Source organism: Bombus huntii, chromosome 18, assembly GCF_024542735.1.
Source record: "Bombus huntii isolate Logan2020A chromosome 18, iyBomHunt1.1, whole genome shotgun sequence".
NCBI classification, from domain to species: Eukaryota; Metazoa; Arthropoda; class Insecta; order Hymenoptera; family Apidae; genus Bombus; species Bombus huntii.
The window spans coordinates 4,679,371-4,705,844 of NC_066255.1; the positions used below are offsets into that span (position 1 = coordinate 4,679,371).

At 35.4% G+C, this 26,474-nt stretch overlaps 1 protein-coding gene across 2 annotated transcripts in view; it reads right to left on the bottom strand.

Annotated features, from left to right (window-relative positions):
• Positions 1-367: 367 nt before the first annotated feature.
• LOC126875518 (glutathione S-transferase-like) overlaps positions 368-26,474 on the bottom strand; it is a 108,417-nt gene continuing 82,310 nt past the window's right edge. The window contains exons 2-3 of one of the 2 annotated variants that reach the window (XM_050638496.1): positions 1,742-1,891; positions 368-714 (exon numbers count right to left, since the gene is read on the bottom strand). In XM_050638496.1, coding sequence (XP_050494453.1) covers positions 430-714; positions 1,742-1,867 — 411 coding nt within the window. In that variant the 5' untranslated portion in view covers positions 1,868-1,891 and the 3' untranslated portion in view covers positions 368-429. Of the gene's footprint in view, positions 715-1,741; positions 1,892-8,471; positions 10,252-26,474 lie in introns of those variants that run through there. The other variant, XR_007693512.1, reaches the window with a different exon arrangement.

Consider the following 26,474-nt stretch of genomic DNA (forward strand, 5'->3'; position numbering starts at 1 on the left):
ATTTTCACCTTGTTGTTGCTTATCTTAAGGTTATATTCCTCCTTGCTGATATCTCTCTCTAGGGACTTGGTCATTGTCTGTATGTCAATGACGTCGTCTACAAATATTGGTGGGGGAGGGGGGATTCTCTGTGAATGTTGGTTTGGTGGCGGTTCTACGATTTCCATGGCGTCGTTTGAGGATTCCAGTACGGCGAACCTGTTGTGTGTGTTTATTTGCGTTGCTGGTTCAATTTTCCTTTTTTTTGTAGTGTTAGCGTCGTTAGTGCGGAGAGTTCTGCTGCACTTCTGCCACGGGGGGGGGGGTAGCACGGGGTAGCTGCGAGTCTGCTCCGGAGAGCCTGGTCGCAGTTGCTGGGCCATCATCGAGCTAGTTAATTCGGAATGAACAACTAGTCGTGAGGCTGTGAGGCTAGTATTCGGGTTGGGGTTAGGTGCGTGGGATTTTCTTCTCCCTAGAGGGTAAGGGACACTTAGCTGCGTTCTCTTTCGACAGTTGGGCGACACGTGTTGTTTTCGAACTACGCTGGGCACTAGAGACACGTCTGCACGCTTCGGCACTCCACAGCGAACTGAGCCAATCAGAAATGGCCGGTATTCTATGAATCCTTTTCTTCAATGCTTGAAGAGCTGGATATTTATCCAAAGCTGATGCCCCAAACATATACTCGAAATTTTCAAGTGCCGCTGCAAACACGAAGTCCGCCCATGTCGTCTGAAAAAAGGTTTGGATACATTTATTTTGTACCTCCTCTATTAAACAATTTTTTTAATTTACCTTGAAAAATGTGAAAAATCGAACTCTTAACTAAAGATCACTAGCTTTTTAGGAAGAATTTGGATTTTTATTTTATTGTCAGAATTTAATGGATAATTTTATAAACTTCAACCTTTGGAGGTATTCATTAATTAAAAATGACAAAACTGGTATTATGTAAAAAAGAGTAATGTGTATCCTGAATCAATGTCGAATGGAAATTAGACAGTTCTATAAAAATAATCCTTCTCACGATTCCACAACTTCATAGCTTAATTAAATACAATTCTTCGGCGATATAATTACAAATACATTTACAGGAATTGTGTAATATGATAAATATCTCGTTAAAGAAATTGAAATCGTAAACTCTAGATTCTAGTATTCTTTCACTTTCATGTTTCCTATGAGCCCTTCAATCGCTAAATATTTTGCAATGAAACACGTATTATTAAACAACATAATCATACTAAATTAATTTAATGTGACTATTTATTATTATTATATAATAACACAGTGATGAAAGAAATAAACTGGTCAAGTAATCTAAGGAACGATAATACGTATCTATGTCAGTGACAGTGAGAAAAATTCAGATATCTGTACTTAAGTGATTACACTTATAAGTATCATTATATATTATATAAATATGATATTTCGAATGGTATCATTTATCACACATTAAACAAGAGTGTCATATCCAGAGAAATGATTTTACATATCTTAATCTTTGCTTTGATTACGATAGTAATAATTTCTATCAAACTTGATGAGGAAGATACATGAATAATTATCTAAAAGCTGAAAATCTTGGCAAATTCATTTGTACATAAACTAACAGGAATGAATTTTAAAGATACACTCTGCTCTCAACAATTAAAGCTGTCTTGTCGCAACAAAGTTTCAATAATTTTTTATGGACAACATGGCCCAGTTTGCACAAAGACTAAAAATTTTAACATTAAATTTGGATAAAAAATCTTACGGTAGAAGGAATGATATATCCTTCATTTTCGCCAATAATCTGGTCGAATTTAGTCAAGTAAAATGGTATTGTTTCGTTCAAAAGTTGATTCTTCCTCGCTTCCTTCTTTTCAGGATCCTCCTTCATGCGATAGTAGCAGATAGCTGAAAGCTATCTGAAACCAACTGTTACGTTCATTTGTGTTTTTCCCCCCAAACGAAGAGAAAATAAGTTGTGAAAGAAGGAGTAGCATCTCATAGTTCCTACAATTTCTTCATTCCCTTTGCTTTCTTCAATATTGCCTCAACAAGTTCCTGTGGTTCACGATACTTGAAATATATACAATGTTACCAGCGTGGAAATTGTCTTGGAAACTTGGAAAATCTTTCAAGAGGAACAACATTGCTAACTGAGATTCGAGAAAGGAAAGGTAAGTAAATCCTTGCTTCTACTTAGAGCTTTTTTATTTACTTCTGACGAGTAAAGTACTGTTATTATAATTTGATTAAAAGTACCAAGAATGTCGAGATATAAACAACCATTTGTGGAAAGGTCAGGAGAAGCAGAATTATCGAATAAACGTTATATAACTCTTAGTGATTAAGTAAGAGAAGAGAAACGAGAAAAAAGTCTTTTATCTAGGTCTTAATAAAGTATACTCCATATCTCCATATCAAGAATAACAACAAGATATAAACAGTCTTCTAGGAATTGAGTAAATATTACATAATTACATCTTGAGCAATATTTTGCGTCTTAGCTTTTGCTTAATCATTATGATAATCTTGAATGTATGTAAATTCTTCACAGACTCTTTGCATCTTCTATACAGGTATCTCATGATCATGTGATAACACACAGGAAGAAAAAATAGAGGAAAAAACAGCGTAAAAAAAAGTTGCGTAGGAGTATCGTCGCACTACATCATTCGACAATTGATGCACGTCATGGTGATCGTCACGGTTTAAAGCAGGCCATCAAAAACACGTTTGTTATCGTACGGAAAAATCTGCGACGTTCCAGCTGTTCAGGTGCATCGAATTGTGATTCATCGGCGGTACGAAGCAAGGCGAAGGGCGTAAATAGAGAAAGAAGAGAAGAGAAGGATTCGCATAAATGATAAAATATAATCGTTCGTTCCTCGTCGATGGCGGATGGATGGCTTTAATCGTGGACGATATCGATACGATTATATTTTATACATTTGAAACAAATATAAAAGACAAGCAAAAACCAGAGATACGATCGTTATGATATTATTCAATCGGTAGCCTATTTAGCTCGTTTTTTGTTCACCTTCTCTGTCTAGTAATAATTTTTCGATTCGACTGGCGTGACGTTACGTTGGCGGTGTAAAAACACGATTTTAAACACCTGCGGATAGTTGCATGAGTTTCGAGCGATTCCATTTCCTTCGATTTATATTTATGCGATCAACGCGCGGATCGTTAACGCATTATGCAGACAGCAGATGTTACGTAATCAAACATATCGTAATTGGAAATTAGTAACGTTGTCGCGTACCAGGATCTTCCTGTCTTTGATCATTGAGTAACACTTCGTTGTCCTCGCTCCTTCCGCGGATAACCAGCGTTTATCATATGGAGACAGGGATTTGCAAAGAATAAAAGTTGTAGAACGTTGAAAGGCGTTGAGAGAAACGTGATGTTATCCCGTTATTCGTTAACGCAACGCAGTTAAAAAAAATCCCGTAGGAAGATTACGATAATAGATAACCTGAGTCGAGTGTTTGTCGGGGGATCTAAAAGATTCTTTCCAGTTGAGCGTCTGAGATTGCAGAGAAGAAAATTTGGAAGCCATCGAATTCGTGATGTCGATAGAAATCTTCATTTGGAATCGTTGTATCATAACGTAGTCTGCTTATTGTCGATAAGACTGTTAGGGAAGTGATATATTTACACTGTACATGAGAGTGTGTGTGTAAGGGTTTGAGGGCGTCAAGGTCTTAGTGGAGACAAACGACTGTTGCCAGATGTTAGAAGGATCTAGGATAGTCGGTTGGCGACCAGCGTGCGAGCAAGACGTTCTTCAGAGAGTAATATAGATGTATAACTGTTGTGTGGGAAATATAGTCAATTATTTGTATTCCCAAATCCTCGAATTTCCTTAACATGGTAGCAGAGCGTGGTTACTAGTTTTGCAAGATATTTAGTGCGTGGTTACGATCTTGCGAGTGAGTTTTCAGTAAAGAAAAAAAAAACTTTCAGAGAAAAAAAAAAGAAATATACTTCGAGCACGTAGGAACGCTTGAGTAAGAAAAGAAGAAAAAGAAGAATCAATTAAAATGGAGAGATCGGAAATCATGATACCTATATTCGATGGTGAGGATTATGGAATGTGGAAGCAAAGAATCACGATGTTTCTCAAATATAAGGAATGCGAGGTTGTTACAACTAGAATGAAGAACGAAAGAGACGATGAAGACTGGGACAAAAAGGATTTGAAGGCGATTAATATAATTTATAGTGCAATATCGAACAGACAATTGGAGTATGTTAGGGAAGGAAAAACGGCGTATGATATAATAAAAAGGTTCGATGAAATGTACTTGAAAGAGTCGACGGCACTGCAGATCGTATGCAGAAGGAGATTGGAAAACATAAGACTGGAGAACTACAGTGATTCAGCATCATTCTTTAACGATTTTGAGAAATTAATCAATGAATTAAAAAGTGCGGGCGCACAAGTAAGTGAGAGGGAAAAGCTGAATTACATGCTGAATACGTTACCCGAAGAATACAGCTACATAGCGGACATAATAGACGCATTGAAAGAAGAGGATCAAACCGTAGCGTATGTAAAAAATAAAATAGAGTTAGCAGAGAAGAAAAATAAATCCAATCGAGGAGAAAGGCAAACCAACGCCTTTTCTGCAAAAAAGGAAGGCTGCTTCAGATGTGGAAGATTAGGACACATTGCGAGAGAGTGTAAAAATGGCGTCCAAGCGGGAAGCAGTAACGGCTATTGGCATGGGCCAACACGTGGTCGAAACAGAGGAAGAGGGAACAAAGGCAATACGAGCAGAGGACGTGGAAACTTTCATCGTCAATCAACAACCGGCACGGGCGAGCATAGAAACTCAAGAGCAGGCATATGGACAGCAACGGCGCACGCAGCAAACAGCAGTGAGACGAATGAAAGAAGTAAGAACGAAATAGTGTGGCTATTAGATAGCGGTTGTACCGATCACATAATTAATAATATAAATTATTTCGATAAATCTATCGACCTAAAAGAACCGGTAAATATATATTTAGGCGATAATAGACCGATAAAAGCGACAAAAGTTGGGAATGTTATAAGTTATTTTGAAGCATTCGGAAAACAAAATGAAATAAATATGAGGAAAGTATTTTACGCGAAAGAAATGTCCGCAAATTTGATTAGTCTAGGTAAACTAACAGACAATAAGAATACGGTTATTTCCAAAGGAAATATTGCGAAAGTAATAGATGAGGATAATAAACTTACAGCTGTAGCGTTCAAAGAGAATGGGACATATAGGATAAAAAGTATATTGAAAGGGAAGAAGCACTTAGTAAACAGCGCCGAACGTAGTGGTATGAGTAAAAAGGAAAGATGGCATAGGATGCTAGGACACGTAAATTTTAAATATTTAGAGATTTTGGGTAAAGAGCAGCTAGTGACTGGCATACCGAATGAATTTGAAAAGGAACTTTTGAAATGTAGGGTGTGTATAGAAAGCAAAATGCATAACTTACCTTTCAAAAATAATCGAACTAAGGCTAGAGAAATAATGGAAATTATTCATACGGACGTATGTGGTCCCTTTAAGACTACCGGATTCAATGGAGAAAAATATTTCATTTCATTTATCGATGATTATAGTAAAATAGCTAGGATCTATTGTATAAAATCAAAAGATGAGGTCTTTGATTCTTTCGTACAGTTCGTAAATGAAGCCGAAAATTTAACGGGCAAGAGGTTAAAAATATTAAGATGCGATAATGGTAAAGAATATTTAAATAATCGAATTTATAAATTTGCTAGGGATAAAGGTATAAGAATAAATAATTGCCCAACATACGTACATGAATTAAACGGGACAGCGGAAAGGTATAATAGAACAGTGATGGACATGGCGCGTTGCTTGTTAGCGGAAGCGAAAGTACATAAAAGGTACTGGCCGGAAATAGTTTGTACAGCGGCATACTTGAAAAATCGAATATTAGCGAATACTATAGAAAGAAAGACACCTTTTGAAATATTCTTCGGGAAAAAACCAAGTGTTAAAAATCTACATCTATATGGAAGTAAAGTTTTTGTAAGAAGGCCAGAACAAAAAAGAGTTTCCAAATGGGACAAGAAGGCAGATATGGGAATTCTATTAGGATATAGTGAAGTAGGATACAGAGTCTTATTAGGTGGGAAAATAACAATAGCTAGACATGTAGAGGTCATAGAGACAGACACTAAATGTATCGGTTTTGAGGAAAATTCATTAGAGGCTGATAGAAATGATAGCGAAGATAACTATTCATTGGATGGTATAAGGAAAAGTTAGAAGGTAGGGAAGATGAAAATGATAGTAGTATTGAAAGCTCAAACACTCCTAGGAGATCTACACGTATTAAGAAAACTCCAGTAAGGTATCCAGAAAAGGAAAATATTTACGAGATGCATGCATATTATTGTAAAGTAGATATACCTCGTACATTTGAGGAGGCGATTTGTTGCGAAAATAATGAAGTTTGGAAACAGGCTATGGATAAGGAAATAGAATGTCTCTATAAGAATAAAACTTGGAAATTGGTAGAAAGGGTAAAAGGCAAAGAAGTATTAGATGTAAAATGGGTTTACACGAAAAAATCAGAGGACAGGTATAAGGCTAGATTAGTGGTAAGGGGATTTCAACAAAGAAACGTAGCCGATGACATATATTCTCCAGTGGCGAGTAATCAGACCTTTAAGATATTGCTATCATATTGTTGTCAAAATGGATTAATAATTGAGCAAATGGATGTAGAAACTGCCTTTTTAAATGGTGAAGTAAGCTCGGAGGTATATGTAAATCAACCAAAGGGATATGCGGACGGAACGAATAGAGTTTGTAAATTATCGAAAGCGCTTTATGGGTTAAAAGAAAGTCCGAGGGACTGGTATGAGTGTTTTGATAAGTATGTGACGAGATTAGGTTTTAAAAGGAACAATATAGAGCTGTGCCTATATATTTATGGAGAGGGAGAAAATGTTGTTTATTTGTTAATATACGTAGACGATTTGTTGATTTGTAGTAAAAACAAAGGGAAGATACAAAGTGTAAAAAAAAAAAAATTATTAACTGATAAATTTGAAATGAAAGATTTAGGTGAAGTAAAAGAATATCTTGGAATAAATATAGAGTATGATTATTTAAAAAATGAAATGAGATTAAGCCAAAAGAAATACATAGAATCATTAGCAAACAAATATAAATTACATAATAGCAAATTGTACTGTACACCTATGGAGACCAACTTAAAAATTGAAAAAGCTGAGATAAATAGAGAGGACATTGGATACAAGAATTTAATTGGCGCATTGCTGTATATTAGTGTAAATACCAGACCCGATATAAGTTATAGTGTGAATTATCTGAGTAGATTTCAAGATTGTTGTAACGAGGCACATTTTAAATATGCCTTGCGAATATTGAAATATTTGCACCGGACTAGAGATTTAGGGCTACATTATAAAAGAAATGAAAAGTGCGAAACGATAGATTGTTATGTGGACGCTGATTGGGCAGGAGATCATATAGATAGGAAATCGACTTCTGGGTATGTAATTAGATTGTATGGAAATGTAATTGGATGGAAGTCTAAAAAACAAAGGTGTGTGACAAAAGCCTCGACGTATGCAGAGTATGTTGCTCTATCGGAAGCGGTGAGCGAAGTAATGACTATCAGAGAACTAATGAAAATCTTCGATGTAAATGTAGACGATAACCCTGTAAAAATCTATGAGGATAACTCTGGAGTAATGAGTATAGCAAAATACGGAACTTTTACAAAAAATTCTAAACACATCGAAGTTCATTACCACTACGTTCACGAGTACGTAAAGGAAAATAAGATAAACATAATAAAAGTAAGTACAGAAGAAAACACTGCGGATATTTTTACGAAGGCACTGTGTAGAGAGAAATTTGAAAGGTTTAGGTCATGGATGAATGTAAAATAAGAGAAATGTAAATAAAGCGATAAATGTTAAATATTTTGTTAATTCGACAAGTATGTAAATAAAATTAAGTGTACAGTATAAATGTAAGGAGGTGTGTTAGGGAAGTGATACATTTACACTGTACATGAGAGTGTGTGTGTAAGGGTTAGAGGGCGTCAAGGTCTTAGTGGAGACAAAAGACTGTTGCCAGATGTTAGAAGAATCTAGGATAGTCGGTTGGCGACCAGCGTGCGTGCAAGACGTTCTTCAGAGAGTAATATAGATGTATAACTGTTGTGTGGGAAATATAGTAAATAATTTGTATTCCCAAATCCTCGAATCTCCTTAACAAAGACTTTACTAAACTAAAAGTGACTACTAAAAGTTTCTATCCTCTAAATTCTATCTACGATTCTATAGTCTAAAAACTGACTTTTGCAAACAAACTGTAACATTCGCTTAACGGAAAGACATACGTATCTTGTTTGTACTCGTCTTTTCACAATGAATTCTTGAACATCTGTCTCTGTGGTGAGACAAATGCAAAGTCATCTCATCAGTTACTCACCTTGCTTCAAATCTCCAAGAGTATCGACGAGCACGTCGCATATCATCGCATCCCATTCGTTCCTTCCCATTAGATCGTACTTCTTCGCCAAGTATCGCGCCACAGCGTTACCCTGCGCTACCGGTTTCCCGTCTATCTGCAGCACAGGCAGCATTTTATAAGGCATTGCTAAGAACAAACATGGCTCATATGAACACTGTGTAGAGGGAAACGATCGATAGGAAATCACAACACAGCTTCCGAGGCCGTTGCGTTCTTGTGAATAGATGAATCGAAATCATTTCGGTTTTAATCAACATGGCCTAGTAAAGAAATACAGAAATGTCTTCTTTCTCCTTTTTTTCTTTTCTTACGATTACGATGGACAGGGTATCGCGTGTTTTTGACTGTTGAGAAGAACCTAAAGTTTTTAAAATCAAGGATAAAAGATCGAGTATAAAATTTGTAATTCTCACGGAAAGGAACGAATCTGTCTGATGCGGTGTACTGAATGTACGAGGAACGATCAGTATCGTTTTGCGGGAAGACCTTATGCAATGATAGTGGACTTACAACTGCGAATAAAAAATTCACGTCGCATAATACCAGACACGGAAAAAATATTAGAAAATGTACACGGTTCTTGTAATGAAAATTGAAATGCAAGGAATACAAATCGAATGTCTCTTGCGAACGTAATTTTGTGTTTTACACCGACAGGATTGATTTACAGACTTACGTTGATTTTTTGTTTCTCTATTTGCAAGCGACATATAAGATTATATCGAAGACTATGCTGCGTAAAACTTTTATTATACCATTTACAATAGAAATGTCGCAACAGAAGATCGAATTTTATGTCTGCTTTGTTCTTTCGACTTTTTAGCTATGTTCTTGTTCATTTCCGAACTGATTTCAATTTTTTATCCTTTTTTTCCGACAAGTCCTAAAAAGTTTTTAATTTAACGAGAAACGTAGAAGTATTTTTGTGTTCCTATTTTAAGTCACCTATTTACGGTTTTCTCAAAATATTCGAAATGCTTCGATTCATTGAAAACAATAAAGATTGCAACACAAAAATTCGAGAATCGTAAGTGAATTAAGTTGGTATTCGATAAACACGATATTACGGAAGCAAAACTTAATGAAAAGTTCGACTTTATTCCGTATGAAATTTTACTTTAAGTAAGTTTAGCCTGCACGTGAAACGAAAGTTTTATATACAGAAAAGTTTGAGTAAATGGTAGATATCTGAGAGTTGAACGATGAAAGTAAAAATCGATTCTTCACGCTTACAAGCCTTGTATTCAGGCCAGAGTTCTTCGGGGATCCTCTCGTCGGTATACTCGATGCCAGTATATGCAAATATGTACCGTATATGTTCGGCACGACCACGGGCATTGAAGTAGATTAGTTTGTAAGTAGGTTCGTCGCTCATTTTCCTTGCTCTGTCAACTTATCGAGAAAAATGTTACAATTAACTCGTGTAATTAACAGACTGTGTGCGTGTTTGTGTGTATAGAGAACAATTTATTTATACATGGAATAATTCGTATAATACGCAAAATAAATCATTTAGCAGGCTGGAATATGTGTTTTTGAAACAATTAATTATGTCGAAAAATATTTCAAGCGAGATATAATTATGAAAAAAATAATAATTAAATGTATGTAAATGTATGTAATAATAGTTAAATGTATGTAAATGTAATAATTAAATGTAATTAGTTGTAAAAAATAATAATAATAAAAAATAAATAAATGTAAAAAAAGAATTAAATGTAACTAGTTTCTTTTTACGCACGCGATATTATTGGCGATATATGAAGTACAACTTTATTTTTTTAAATAGATATATTTATACATATATTTATAGATATAAATACATATATGTAATATCGTGATATAATGTATTTACAAGGAGTGGACAATAGAGATGTTAATCAGACAGAAAAAGACGATTGTTGTTCAACCTGAACTATTCACGCCAAACGTACAGAAAACAGCGCAAATAAATAACTAGATAGCGACTCGACTTTTACCAAAACGCAATCAACACTCTCTCGGAAACGCCACTCGCAAACTCTGTCTCCGCTCAACTCGCAAGACTGCACGTCATCCCAACGACGCCACCGAAACAAGACTCCGGTCGAGTGTCTCAGTACACACGATCCTCCGATCGACGTACGATTGCTATCGGTTTGGATACTTGCGATTGTTTCGTTATGGCTATATTAGGCTCTAGGGTGCAAGGTTAGGGTGTTGTCCTGAAGTTCCAGAGGGGCCCCGGCGTCCTTTCGTCTCCGACTCGGCCATCCTGACACTTACACGTCCTCGTGTGTGGCCTGCTGGCTTAGTCTACCCGTCGGGGCTTCCACCACGCAGGCATCGACCCGGCGCTCGTCCACGGGGCAATGTTTTTCTTCTCGCCGCGATGGACAGCGAGACGCGATGTGTCCCGGCATGTGGCAGTGAAAGCAGAACGCTTTTGGTGGTGCAGCCGGTCGGCTTTCCTCCGGGCCTCGGGGGTCCTTCTTCGGTTCCCACTTCGCCCTCTTGCGGCATTCGGATGTCGTATGTTCGTAAATACCGCAGTGGTCACACATAGTCCAGGGGGCGGGTGACCTGCCTCGTTTGTTGTTGTTGGAGTTCTCCATTGTCCGGTCGCGGGTGGGGTACCTTTATTGTCGACAGTGACACTAGTGACGAGGGCCTCAGGCTTGATAACGAATCCGCAGCCAACGGGAGGACTATCATATAAAAAGCAACAGGATACACGAAATAATATAATTCTGACTAGGACAACATAAACGCAAGAAGTGTTGATATTGAAAAAAATATTTAATTTTGTATATAAATATTTTCATATTTAAAAAAGTTTCCGGAAGCAGGAAGATTTACAAACAAATAATATCATAAACCGAATGTTTCATGATCCTTTTCTAATTAGAGTGTGTGACAGCATGTGAGAACGTTTCTTAAAAATATGACTTATTGCAATTACTTAATCGCAATTATAAACGATTAAGACCTTCTCACAACGAGGCAATCTATCCAAAGTATAAAACTCGTTATACTTGATGAGAAAACAAATCTCTACTTAGGTTTCATTTCGTTTCATCGCGTTCATAAAAAGTGAATTTGTATGAACACATCGTGCAATTTAGTAATTAGGACCGTTGATCTCGCTGCAACATAGATGGATAGAAAAAAGCCATTTAAAATGATACAACGTCGGGAAGACAATTATGAAAATTATAAATGGAACACAAGATAAAATTGTTTAAGATTAATTCTTCTTTTTTTTTTTTTAATCGCGAGTGTTTTCAAACGAAGTTTCAATCTGTTTACAATGATAGCAATGAGAGGAGGATGTCTATGAAAGTTATAAATGCGATATTGAATAACATTTCTGCGAGTGGGTTTGTTTTTCGTTACAAATGTTTTTTAAACGAATCTGCAATCTGTTGGAAACAACGGAACAGTAACGGGACGACTGATAGGGAAATAAAAAAGATCGCGTTTTATTTGAACAGACAAATCTTTGAAATCTATTCGAAAGTCTATTTGAAATGGTACGAGCTCGAAAAGTACGGTGAATACTATAGAAGAAGGATTAATTAAAATTCTTATTAATCTGTACGCTTTGTATATTAAATACCTTGATCGATGCCAAGATAACAAATTATTATACAAAACAGTGAAGTATTCACGTCTGACATTAATATTGAGTATTACCATTACTGTAATTTAATTTTTAACCGATCCTGAAAATTCCTTAGAACGTAAAAAGTATAAAATGTTACTGTGCATTTCAAGATTAAATGCACTGTAATTTAGAAACAGTTATGAAGCGGAAACAAATAATTTATTCAGAATAAGAATTCTACGTAATCATGTTAAAAAAAAAAAAACGTACTTATAACGCGTTTAAACTCCAAATATGTAAAGACAATAAGGGAAAAAAATTAAACGAAGAATCGTATTTTTTGTAAATTCACACAAGATTTTATCCAAAAAAAAAAATTGGCCTGTACCAATATTTTTATTTGTCGTTACAAGTTACGAGGGTATTAAAAAATTGGCCACGAATGGACCAGAGATAAGAATTTATCAGACTTGCTCTCGTAAATTTCAAGACGTTGCATCGGATATTCTTGAAAATCTTTGGACAATGGCCTCGATAATTCGCAGCTTCTATCCTCGAAGCGGAAGAACTCGGCGTTAAAAGCGACAGAACTGGAGAAACCCGGTGACCGCGAGCCTTTCACGCTCTCGACAGATTTCTCATCCCTCGTAATCCTCCCGGTGTCACCCAATTTCCACCCTCGTATTGCGATTTGTTGCTTCCAACGAGGCGACACCTTGTCTTTTGATTTCCTTTTTCGTCGCGTGAAACACGACCGAACACTTGTTCAAACAATTCATATTTATCTAACTCGACAAAACGCCGTGTCATTGAAACAATAGCATTCCTTGGCTTTTATGTAAATTCCAATAAATTATGATAATGTTCGTGGAGACATTATTGCTACCTATTTTATCTGTCGTGATCCAAATTGATTTGTGGCTACGTATGTATATATATATATATATATTTGTATTTTCTTTTGTTCTTTCTTTTTAATTTATGTGATCTGAGAATTACATTTCTGAGAGTTCGGTGAAATTCGATGCTTTATTTTTATCGGTAGAATCTTCCTTGTCATTGTCAGAGCGCAGACGTTTACGCGTTTACGGAAAGTTTAAGGATACAAAAATACAGAAAAATGTAGAAAATATGCAAGAATATGTAAAATATCGAAAGTACAGTACTTCTAATAATACTTAGTAGCATGCTTACAAACAAATTTCTTTTGTATTTCTTGAAATTGCGTAAAGATTCGCGGTAATTATCGGATTTTTGTCCTCTTTTATCTGCTTTTTTTATTCGCAACTTATGTGAGATATGAATTAATATTCAACGACGTGCGCTCTGTGCCACGAAATGAATTATCTCGCGTTAAGACTGCGGCAATTCTTACGTTTGATATTTCATTTAACGAACAGCCGCGCGTTCCTGAGTTTAAAAACCGCCACTCTGAACTTACGCTGAGAATAATATCAGGAAAAGCGAACGAGAGATGATTAGAAAGAAAATGCGAGGAGCAGTGAGGGGGATATTACTAGACTGCGCTTTTTTGTGCAAGTATAGCAGGATGTTTGGGAGTGTAAAATTTTAACGAATGCGTATAATATGAAAAAATATATGAAATATCCAAGGTATAGTTTTATTAAACTTACTTTTTATAATGCTTCGTAGGTAAAACAATTTTCTATCCAGATTCCACTTTCTGAATTATATTTTCAAAAATGCTCGATAAGGAGTACAATTTTCTACCCAGGTTGTACCTTTCTAATTATATCTTCCAAAATTCTTGATAGGTGAAACAATATTCCACCGACGATTTACTTTTTTAATTGTATCCCCAAAAATATGGACCTGCTTAACGTTTAGATATTATTATTTTTTTCGTTGTTACTTGATACGGCTAGCAATTAAATAGTGAGAATAAGAAGAATTGGAAGTGCCATTTTCGAAAAAGAATTTTGTTTTTCCTTGAAGAGGTTGTTTGTATGAAGGTTAATATCACTAAATATGAAGGGAAGTGTAATCATAATAATTCGTACAGTTTTTAACGTTTCAGTTTACACGTTTTTACGTGATATAGGTTGTGTATGATGTATGTTATACGATTAGTTCCCTAAATTAGACTGTGTGCACCATGTGCCAGCAAACTCCCTCCATCGTGCTTGAACATGTGCGTAGATAAATCTGCCTCAATTATCCCATCAGATAAGAAAATCTCTACTGACCTTCTTAAGCAAACTACATAATGGACTTACATATCTTCTCTTAAGATATAAAGAAGATATTTTTTTTATCGTTAATTAACAGATCTTTGAAACGATAGAATAGAGATATCGTAAAATTATATAAAGTATTATAATATGCGTAATAAATAAGTATCGTTATATTTTTCTAATAAATAACATTCCCTTAAACAAACAATTTCTCATAAACAGTCGTTTCCCAGAAAACTTTAGTTTCGATACTGGCAACTTTATCTACTTCCGCTCTTCAATTATGAAGGATTAATCTTTACGAAACTTTTGGAACGGCTAAAGATTTCTCACGATGAAACGCGACGAATTCGATACAAACTACGCGGAAATAAAGACAGCTGCGATGGAGGATCGCGGGATTGATATTAATTAATTAATCTGTGGCAACCATTATATCGATTCGTTACGTTATTGCGACAGGTCACGCAACATTTTATTGCTTCTGTTTCTACAATTTAATTACAAAGTATTCAATTTTCCGTTATAAACAAGGAAAGGACTGCAAGTTTGTACAGCTTTTATCAAGATTACGTGCCATTGAACATATCGATTGATTGACTTCTCATGTTTCGTATTAATCGACATCCGATATAGCTATGGGACCAGGAATATTGAAATATTGGGAAGTCAGTTATATTCAGGTGTTCTATAGATTTGACGTATAAGCCTTGTAACATGTACTTCTTCATCAGACGTTTACGTGATACTGAACGATGGCTACGCTTGTAGTATCCAAAAATTTTACGTCGATTTATAATCGAAGATTCGATCAAACTATAGATAGATTTGAATATTCTACGAATTGAATTTAATATTAAGAATTTTAGTTGTATAGATCATCGACGAAAGTCTGTTACACGGACCCTTTCAACAGTTCTATACACACTTCTATTATATATTTTATTTTTTAAAAATAACGCTTTGGCATGATCAAGGATCGGAAGTATAAAAAATGATTGTGACAATTCGAGCAGTGAAAGCCTCTAGAGTAACATTATATTGGTCTCTATAGCGACATTGTGGTACCGTGTCATTTTCAAAGTTCTCAGAATTGGTACTGTATTTAATATTCTTCCCGGTTCCTGGAAGAATTTCTTCAAAACTACGTTAACCCATGAAGAATCAACCAACAGTTTCTCATAATGCCGTTTTATCCACATCCTTTGAAACTCATGAAATTGTAGAATCCAGATAGAAAAAGTAGAGACAAGGTAAACGCGAAGCTCATCCTTGGAATTGCTTGTCGTGGTGATAATGTTAACAAATAGAATTCGATAACGCAAATTCATTGGGGAAAAGGTGACAGATGAAATTCGCTAACGCAACGTTGCCCGTTAATGGGCTAAGAATTACGCTCCATGGGATCGCTCACTACATTCTTCGAAACGACCCTCGTAATCCATAGGCTCGTAAACGGCTTCCGTAACCGTAACGAATTTCAATCTTGTTCACGGATCTCTGACCGCTCGTTTCGAGGGCAACGAGGGGGTTGCGTGTTCACGTGCGTGCAACAGAAGGTGTTATCGTGATTGTAAGGCGTGCTGGAGCAGATAAGTCCAATATGTTCGCGGAAATCGTCGAGATTCATTGCCCAAAGCTGGCTGATAGTCGAAATTAACTTCGCCTCGTCCGATTTCCGCGTTCACATCGCTTTCACGATGGTTAGGCGTTTCTTCGTTCGTTTCTAACGCTGAGTTTTCCCGTGTCGCAGTCAACCCATATTTGAATGTGTGTTCACGTTGCACAGAAAATGTGGTCGGGGGTTGAAACGCGGACAGAATGGAAAACGGACTATGGGAAACGCCGAGAAAGAGGCGTCGATGAGTTGAAGACACGTCGATGCTGAAGTACACGTGTATCTCGCGTCTTATAGCGAAGGAAGGATACGTGTGAACTTTTAGAAAATATTGGCTGGAAAATGTTCTAACGGACATTGAAGAAACGAATTTAAATTGTAAAAAGAAAAAGATGGTAGCCTAAAGACGTTCCGCTTTCTGTCCCATTACGGAAACTGCAAAAGCTATGTATCTTGAGAACAGATAAAGTTAAGAAATGAAAAGGAAAAATTCGATTTACTATGTATTTTCGCTATATTTTATATTTACTGTATATTATCGGAATAGCCATCCCTGATTCAGAAAATCAATTACATATATCCCTTGGCGAGAGGGAGTGAGAATTAATCCGATTAATTGTAATGGTGGATCAGCTGGATCCTCGTATTCTGAACGTCCAGAGACTCGCTAACTACGAAGCAACTGGTCTGTTTGTGACGCCTATCAATTATTTGCTAGAGATTAATCTGCTGGTAAGCAGCGTCAAAATGCGACGATAACTAAACCGTCCGAAGATCGAATTATAGCAAATGAAACGCATCTCTGCGCTAGTCTGACCGATTAACAGGGCCTATGGGGGTGGCTTTCAAATTTGCAAGCAAGGAATTACCGTGTAACGAGCAACTCGTATCGATTATTCAATGGGTTCATATGGAGGCGAATAGAAACTCGAACTCGAAACGTTTTCGACTCGACGCTGAGTATCGCGTTCATCCTTTAAATGCTACTTCAACATGGGTAATGTCGAGTTTTCTCATTGAATAATCTTCCGTTCGTCGATTTTACACGCTTAACCGACTAGATAAATTCGACGATTTTAAGCAACGTAATTTATGTAATTGATTAATTTTTCTTAAAGTGTGAACTATGGATGAAAGATTAGAAACCGTGACATTACAGAGTACAAAGTTAGAAATACAGGGGAACTTTATATTTTTCTTCACTGCTGATTAATTTCTTGCTGAACGTGCAACGACTCGGGAAAACTGTCGTTACCTGTTGCAAACTGATCGTAACATACATAGATCAAGGAACATCACAAATTTCACTTGACTACTTACGTTCGTACAACGAAGAATCCACATAATACAGTACGGCTAATATATTACTATAGAAATCGGATGGTTATACATACGCAACAATTTGGAAGAGGATATTTGCTTTCGGGTTGGGAATATCAGGGAATAGAATTGTTATTATGCGAATGACTGACGTTGATTCAATGTAATTAGTTAGGAGTAGAATTACAGTAGAAAAGGCATCAATACGATGGAATTGCACAGTTATTGTAAAAAAACAAACGATACTACATAATATATTTAGGTATACAGAAACAGTGACACTTCTGTATTGTCAATTATGATATAATTAAATAGGATAATACGAATAATTGTAAATGCTATTAAATTGTTAAATTTTAATAATTTCCAATTCATCTTCGTATCAAAGCAAATACGAACAATTTACAACGTTGCTAGTTATGACAATAAATTTCTATTTCTCGTGTCAGTAATTTCAAATGTCGTTGGTTGCAATCAAAAATCTGTCGGCGGAAAATTTTCACCCAAGCTTCGACAAATAAATGAAACATCGTATTATTCTCGGTCAATATCGAGTCACTTTCGAGATTACACGAATAAAATTTAAAAAACTTTTTTGATGAATTGCTCGTCGAGGCATCGTTCTGATGTCGATATCGCATTAAGCAACTCGAAGATCGAAGTCTTGGTAACGAGATTGTCGCGTCAAAGACGAAGCGAGGCCTATTACCCAGGCGATGATGGAAGCTATGCAACTATAAAGAATACTAGCGCCTTTTTCTACGATTTTATACGACTCGATGCCAGTCGAAGCTCTTGGAAAATATTGCAACAAAAAGTCAATATATAAAACAAAAAATAGGAGGTTTTTCCTTAAAGCAATTTAATCACTGTCCACGCAACTTTTATTGTTCTCATCTAGAACCGAGCAAGAAAAATAACTATTTTATTTTTATACCTTCTCTATATTGGGATTGTAAAAATTTGTCTGTTTGAAATGCATTGGAAAATTTCGTCGAATTATAAAGTTACACCGTTGGTTGTCACCATAGAATCGATTTTAGAATGGATTTTAAAATAACGTAAGAACGATTTTAATGAAATTTTGAGAGTACATATGTACGTACATAGAGAAGCGAATGTAGTTCACACGCATTGCTACTAGGAATATTTGTGACCTACATAGGTTTCAGGGAAAATAAATGTCTGTTGCAAATAACACTAATTACAAATTCTATTTTTTCAAGCTTCGTGAAAACTCACATGAGAAATTAACCTGTCGAGATTCAGCATTTTTATATAATACTATCTTGACAAGTACATTTTACAAACAAACGAATATTACTAATTCGATACGAATAATTAATTAGTTTTTCAAGTTTTCTAAGATAAATAATAGAATCAGACATTATTCCAATTTCCACGAAGATCCATTGAAATATAATATCAGAAAATGATCTATTAACAACTTCAATTTTATTCGACGCTACTATAACCCTTCGCAATCGAGGGCTCCGCTAATAATATCAAATAAATTAAATAATTAATAAATTAAAAATTTAATAAATCAATAAATTAAAAATTTGTCCTTAACCTGTCAAATCATAATTATCTCACGTATTCTTGCAACGAACAGGTAAGATACAATCAGAAAAATAAACCGACGTATTGGCCGAAGATATATTACACTACCAAGCAAAATCGTATCGCACTGCGCGATGATAGTGAGTGAGTGAATAGGTGATGAGTGATGCGGCTATGACTCTTCATTCTACGCATATATTTAACCAATTATACGAAAACACGTTCTTTCTACTGAAATTACTTGGAGTATCTGGTAATATGAATAAATGAAACCTTCGAATGCAAAGTATTAATATTATTAACGAAAATTAGAAATATAATTTATCAAACGGGATACGTGTATATAGTAAACCAAAGAATACAATGAATTATGCAATAACGACAGAAAAATTAACAGATATGACCAGATCTAATTGTTCAACCACTATACCCCTACATGTTCGAATCCTTGGGCGAACACCAGCAAACAGTTCGATCGATATTTTTCAACCTTCGAATTAGCTGTTATAACTAAAATATTTTCCATCGTTACAATGCATCCTGTCCCCAATTACATCGTTAATTTCGTTTCCGAGGTTCCGCTACAATACTTCGCAACGAGCAATTCAATAATTGAGACAACGACTCGCGTGATGCGCAGCAGTACGCTGGCCGTGAATCAATTGCATCGGATTACCTCGATTAATACGATTTTCTAGGACTACGCTGTAATGTCGAGTTAATTAATACGATAAAGTGCAATCGCGATCCAATGGAAACGCCTTCATTCTTACTTTTTCGCGCGATTTCACATCGGAATCTAAGGAAAACGAGCTGCATCTTGCGGCATCTTGCGGAAAAACTGAAATTCATAGGACACAGGAAACCTGGTAAACAATAAATACGGCATGGTTCCACGATATGGACGCAAAATCAATGCTGGATGGCACGCTAATTCGATTGGCGGCTGGACAGGTCGAAGCATAGTGCTCAAAGTGTTTCCTCAAAGTGTTTCCGTTTCCTCATCCTCCCTTCAATAAATCTTGTTTCTCTCTCTCTCTCTCTCTCTCCCCCTCTCTGTCTCTTTCTCTTTCTCCTCCGAAAACTTGATCATCCGATTTGTGTAACGGAGTTTATTTTGTCTTTCTGTTAATAATCTGTTAATACCAATAAGTTGCCTAATCGCGACACTTCTCGAGAAAATTTCTTTTAATCGCAAGGCCGCATAATTTTGACGAAATCCATGTGAAAAGAGTGTCCGGAATTAGGATGAAAAATATGTTTATATTTCATACGTGTATATGTTTCAAAATAGTTGCAATATAGAAATACCTTGTTTGTAAAGAAGGTTGACTCTATTGAGATTAATCGTTTGGTTTCTGAAGAGTTCAATGTGAATAAGGTTTTACGGTAAATTGAAAGATGTAAAAATACGCGCGAAAGTGTACAAATATGCAAAGTCTAGCAGCTATTAATAGTTCAGTAAGTAAAATAAATTTCTGTCTAGGTTCTTCTCCTTCGTCGCGCTCTATAAAAACATAAATTTAAATAAATATCAGCAGTGAGTGTAGCGATTTAGTCGATCGGATCTTAGAACGAAAAAACTTGTTTAAAAATGGAATCGATCAATTTAACTTCTCACTGGCTCACTTATCAGTGTTTATGTAACTCTTTCTCCCATTTCCTCTGCGTGAAACATGCAGCTTGGGAGTTTCGATTCGATAAAAAGTTGCGACTCTGAATATCCTTTGATCGTAAATTGAAGCATGAAAATATCATATATGTCGTATTTGGCTCTGAAACTGGATGAAAGAGGGAAATTGACTTGGTTCTTTCGCTGTTCCATTTTTTTCTTTTTTTCTATCTTTCGGCTATAGAATTACTCTGCCTATGGTGAAATTTGTAAAATTTAGTTGAATGTTACTAAGAGATACGCGATTTATCGATGGAAAGAAAGAAGAGAAATATTCACTCGTCGAAAGCTTAGTAGAACAACGTTTACTTCGCAGATGTAGAACATTTATTTCGGTTACCTATCGGTTGTATCGTTATCGACTTGCCAATCATGAAACGCAGACGCCACCGGCCAGTTTATTCAACAATAAATTATCTGACACGTCGATTGATCACGAACACATGCTGTCCACGAAATTGAATTGTGTTCCAATCTCTGCATTATAATGTTTATATATATGTTTTGTAAGGATTCGTTTAGTCGTAAATATGGTTTAGTCGTAAAACAGAATTTTTACACTCAACTCGATTCGCGTAATGGAAATCATAAAATTAACAAAGGACAATTGCAGTTAGATTTAAGATTAAGATTAAGTGCAGTTAGATTTAAGATTTAGATTAAGATTAGGTAAGTGGCGAATAATGGCTCGTATAATTGATTCTTCTCTCCTTCATTGAGGATATTTTCGCCGCTCTATAGCTTCTTTATTGTTGCAAGTGTGTAATCTTATTTTGTATAAATTAGATCAGTAACGAGGATTTAAGACGAGGATTAATTTAACAATAGCATATGAATTCTTTTCATTGAGATTTTCACACGAGAAACTGATCAGCCTTGTGAAAAATATAAAATTAATATAAAATTCCTCGATTTAATTATTTAAGTATATAATTAATATTCAGCATGCTAAAAAACGAACGATCTATTTTTCCAAATTTGCAATTATCTATCGCAAGGAATTGTAAAAAGTCACAGGCTCCAAGGTAAATTTTCAAAAGCGTTTGTAATTGTTTTCTGTTATTTTTCTCTGTGCTTGAATTTATGAAGGTGATCAGCGTGGCTCCTGAGCAAATTAAACTAACAGAATGAAATACTTTCAGTATACAATTTCAATATTTTAATATATGATTACAGAATTTCAATATTGAAATTTAAATTATTATTTAGTGTTACGCCGTAAATAATATCAATGATACTTATTACGTAAAGTACGAAATACAAATCAACGTATATTATTGAAACTCTAAAATTGAGTAACTATTGCTGTACCAAGAATACTAATTAAGAGTTAATCGCATGGATCTGCCTGAGTGACTAAGGAATTTAACAATAGAAGATTTTTAATCGAACTTCTCTTTCAAGCTGAGTTGACCGTGATTCAATTCACGAATATCGGAGAGGAAAAGTCGTAACAGTCTTACAGTTTCGATTCACTTTCATCTCTTTTCGAGGGGGTACTCGCGATTCGCGGCTGCTTCGAGAACTTCCTGCTGGTTCATCCATTGAACCTCATTCTTCGGCGTTCTTTCAATCCCTCGTCTTCCATAGACAAGTCGTAAATCTTTTGAAAACTATTAGCTTGTCCAAAAAGTTTCTTTCGTTTTATGAGGAAATAATAGACGCACAACGCTTTTTGTTTTATATTATTTTGTCGAATTACGTACGATCCAATTTGTTCTGTTGAGATAAATTTCACAGGCTTGGTTTTACGTTTGTACGAAGGTGCATCGTTGTAAAAGACACGCTTGCGAAAGAAAGACACTTTCCGGACAACCTAATACTTTCTCTGTTCGTAAAAATTCTGTTCTACGTTTATTTCGTTCTTTCATATTAAAGGAAAGCGATACTGATCGATAAGTTACTTGATACCGTTTAGTATGTGTAACTGGTTAAAGTATAGTACAACTGGTTCTTACGAGCTTCGTAGCATTCAAATATTTAGTGTGTCTCATTAATCGTACTATAAAGGATAAGGTAAAATTTTCTACGTGAAGAAATAAATCGAAAATGTATAATTTTACAATGTACATTTTAAAATGTACAATTTTATCCTACGACGTTCTTCTTTTTGGAGAAGATAGATTTGAAATACTTTACGTCAGAAATTTATAAAGGTTATACGTTTGACAAAACCTGTTGCTTCGCTGAAACTAATACTTGGTAGGATATTCTGTCAGCCAATTTTTTTAAGAATTTTTACGATTTTGTTGTCTCAGAGTCATAACTTTACAATGCTACAACTATACACAATTGCTTCATTACGATATATGGGATACTTGTATAATCAATTATAATCATGAAGATAAAGAATAGTAAATGGTATAATTGAAAAACACAATTTTGTTAATGTAACTTTATCGAATAATGTTAAAAAATGACTAGAAGTGATATTAATAAGTACCTTTTAAAAATATCTGAAACGAAGATTAATGGAAATGCAGTATATATATCGAAATAAAAAATATTGAAAAGTCCTCTGAGCTGTCTTGTTATTTTATACATTTTTATTATAGATACTATACGAATTTCCAACTATGCGAATAATTTTCCCATTTAATTTAGGAAAAGTTTCATAAACTAAATATATTTCATTACGGTATATTTAACTCTATTTAATTGCATTTACCTATATTTAGCTATGTTTAATATAGAACACCTGCGTCCCATATATAATATAGTTTATATGTAAATATAATACAGCTTCATTGACGGTATCCAAAAAATTTTTTTTTAGGCACGGATTGGCTTGGTCTTTGATCAGAACGTCGGCTATTATACTCGATAAATTTTCATTATCCCTCGTGTCATCAATTTCGCGGCACGGAAATTCATCGTTGCTCGAACCACGCGAAAAATATCCAGGCCAAAGGAACGAACGAGAGAGAGAGAGGGGGGGGGGGCAGGAGGAAATGGAAGAAGAAAAATGCGAGAGAAATAAAAGGGAGGAGACCGAAAAGAGAGCTGTTCGTATTAGGTCGGTGAGGTACGTATAGACGACTTTGAAGTGGGTACAAGAATAAAAAATATGCCGCTAACACGCGTCGACCTATTTCGGCTTCTTTCTTCTTACTTTCTTGTAACCATGAATATTAAAACGCGTATAGTTCGTGAAATGTTAAGGGCCAGTTATCGAGTAGAAATTTTTAAGGAATTAATCGATACATCGATTCTGTTTTGTCTTTCGCTTTTCTTACGAATTTCAATAACTTTGAAGGAAAGCAATCTTTCGTTTATATTTAAATTTAATTAGAAGCATCGTAATTTAGACAAAAATTATGTTCCATTATGTAATATGGAAAAACGTGTAAAATATTCGAGGAATAGTACTCGATATAATATTATCCAGTGCTATTATCGAGTATTATTTAAATTATATCTATAAAAATATTAATTTGCATATTCAACCTACAGCATAAGCGATATACAAAAGTATTAGAATACAAAAACATTAAGGGATTAATAAACATGAAAGTTTATATTATGAAATAATTCATCTCTTCTAGGTGATGCTTTTAATATGTTATTAATCATGTCAAGTACTGTTTTATTATTATGTTATGAGATGTAAATGGTGGGTGGGAATGACAGGGGATGAATGGGATTATATCATTGAGCAGAACATTTTGATAAGTTACGACAAGAGGTATTTATAACTTCCAGCACTAAGTAATAGTACAGTAATGCATGGGAAAGATAAAATGATGAACATTGTATTTTTCTCATTGTACCTTAGAAGTTTGAACAGTGTTTATGATTTTTTTAAATGACCAATATACGTAATCGACATATACAATTCAAAATTCTTTCTAAAATCTAAATGTAAGCACAAACACTTGCGTCTATCAAAAATGTCAAACTTCTGATGAAGATTCTTTCCACAAGTGAAACACAAGCGAGGAATTGAAACTTTCATTTCACTTTCCAATCCTAAACTTCACTTTTCATTCACTGCCAGAGCAACAAGTTCAGAGGATTCATTCATGCCTCGAAACAGTAGAAAGTAGGGGAAAAAGAGCGGGCACAAAGTGGGACAAAGGACACGTATAAATTAGAATATATTCATTTTGCTACGATTACTGCATAGAAAATAATCGATTCGAACTGACCAGCAGTCTCCTCGTATTTAAATTGCTACAATCAATCAGATCAAATAAAAAAGAATCGGACAAAGCTAAGGAAAGGACCGAAGACGCACAAAAATCAGAATAAATTTTATAATTATTCGATAGACAATGATCGAGCGAAACTCAACGTCGATGGTCTTGCGTATAAATTCAATAAAGGATGGACGATGCAAATTTATCAACAGTATCCTCGCATAAAAGTTCCTCACCTTTTTGACCAAGTAAGAAACCACGCGAAATGAAGAAGAGAAATTACACACAGAAATAAATTGGAATGATTTCTTGTAACTACATTTAGCGTCACGATGATTTCATAGAAGATATAGTGGATTTAAACTCACCGATGTCACCGAACTCAATGTCTTCACGTTGGAATTCCACCCTTTCGAGCAGGTTGGATGAACACTCGTATGGAGCGCAACTGGTACTGAGCTGTGGCGAAACAAAGGTCCTGGTGCTCCTTCTCCACCACTTGTTCGCTTGCCAGCAGTTTCCAGCTATGTCGAGCACGATGCGCAACCTCGAATATTTATGCAACCCTCCCCACCAGCAGGATGAGCTGTTCGAAACGAAAATTGTTTCAGGACTCGGAAGGTTTTCCCCTTCTCTTCCGACATTCACCTATCCGCGCTTCGGCTCGTTTCCTCCCCAGCCACCGACAAATCTTTTCTCATGCAAATAAACGAACGATTGGTATTTTGAACGCGGAACTCCCGTGGTTGGCTTAGTAGAGTTAAATATGGGAGGGACTTCAGGTTTGTTGACGTCAGGTACGTTCCATGATGCGTGATGGTAATTTTAGACTGACGCAAATTGTTCTTATGATTCTTGTTTATGATTGACGAAAGCGCAAAATGAGATTTCGGGGAAGGGGGAGGTCTGTAGAATTTTGAACATAATTGAAAAATGTAGGTATTTCATAATTTTATGGACAGGATGTATATGGAATGGATGTGGATGGTAACTGATGGTACAAGCGGAAAGGGGGTGAAAGAAGTCGAAAATATAGAATAAAAATTTTTTTCTTAATTTTTCCATCGAGACAACGATCTACAGTGAGATCCGTTATAACGAGATAAGATTCAAAGTTGATTTTCTCGAAAACAAAGCCTCGAACGAAAGATTTCTATTCTATATTTTCTTTTTTCGCGTAGAATCACCCCCTTTCCGCTTGTACCACCAGTTACCAACCACCCTGTATATTCGTACGTGAAGCTAGTCTAAAGTCTATTATTATAAATACTAAATGTACAGAAAATCGGTTAGGTGTTCGAACTGTAAATACATATCCAAGTAAAAAGAACATATTCGACATATCCAAGTAAAATCATATATCTAAAAAGACGAGATTCTATGTTTTTTGTTTCGAGGAAATAGGAATAATTTCTGAATTTCGCCACTGGTAATTAGTGGTACACAAAGTTGGTAAAAACAAATCAAACAGATGTTATATTCAAATACGATTGCTCACGTGCAGCGGATGCCTGGCAGCCGCAGTAGAGCGTGCCTGTCTATGGTCAGACGCGTGCAAACAGGCGGAAACACAAATTAACAGTAACAGCTTAATCTTAAATCTTACTACACCTTAACACATCGTTACAATTCCACGTATTTGCCCTTTCGAGTTCTCATTTATTCTATTAAAAAGTTTCTTTAAAATTCTGATCACTGAATTAATTGATTATACATAATCTATAAAATTTAATTTTTTTTTTGTAACCATCAAAAAACACGATGTCTATGTTAAAATACCGTTAGGCAAAAAACAGTTTCTGCGACCATTATCATCGTTATCATGCGAACATAGTCTCATGGTAATATACCTCTCGCATTTGCATAAA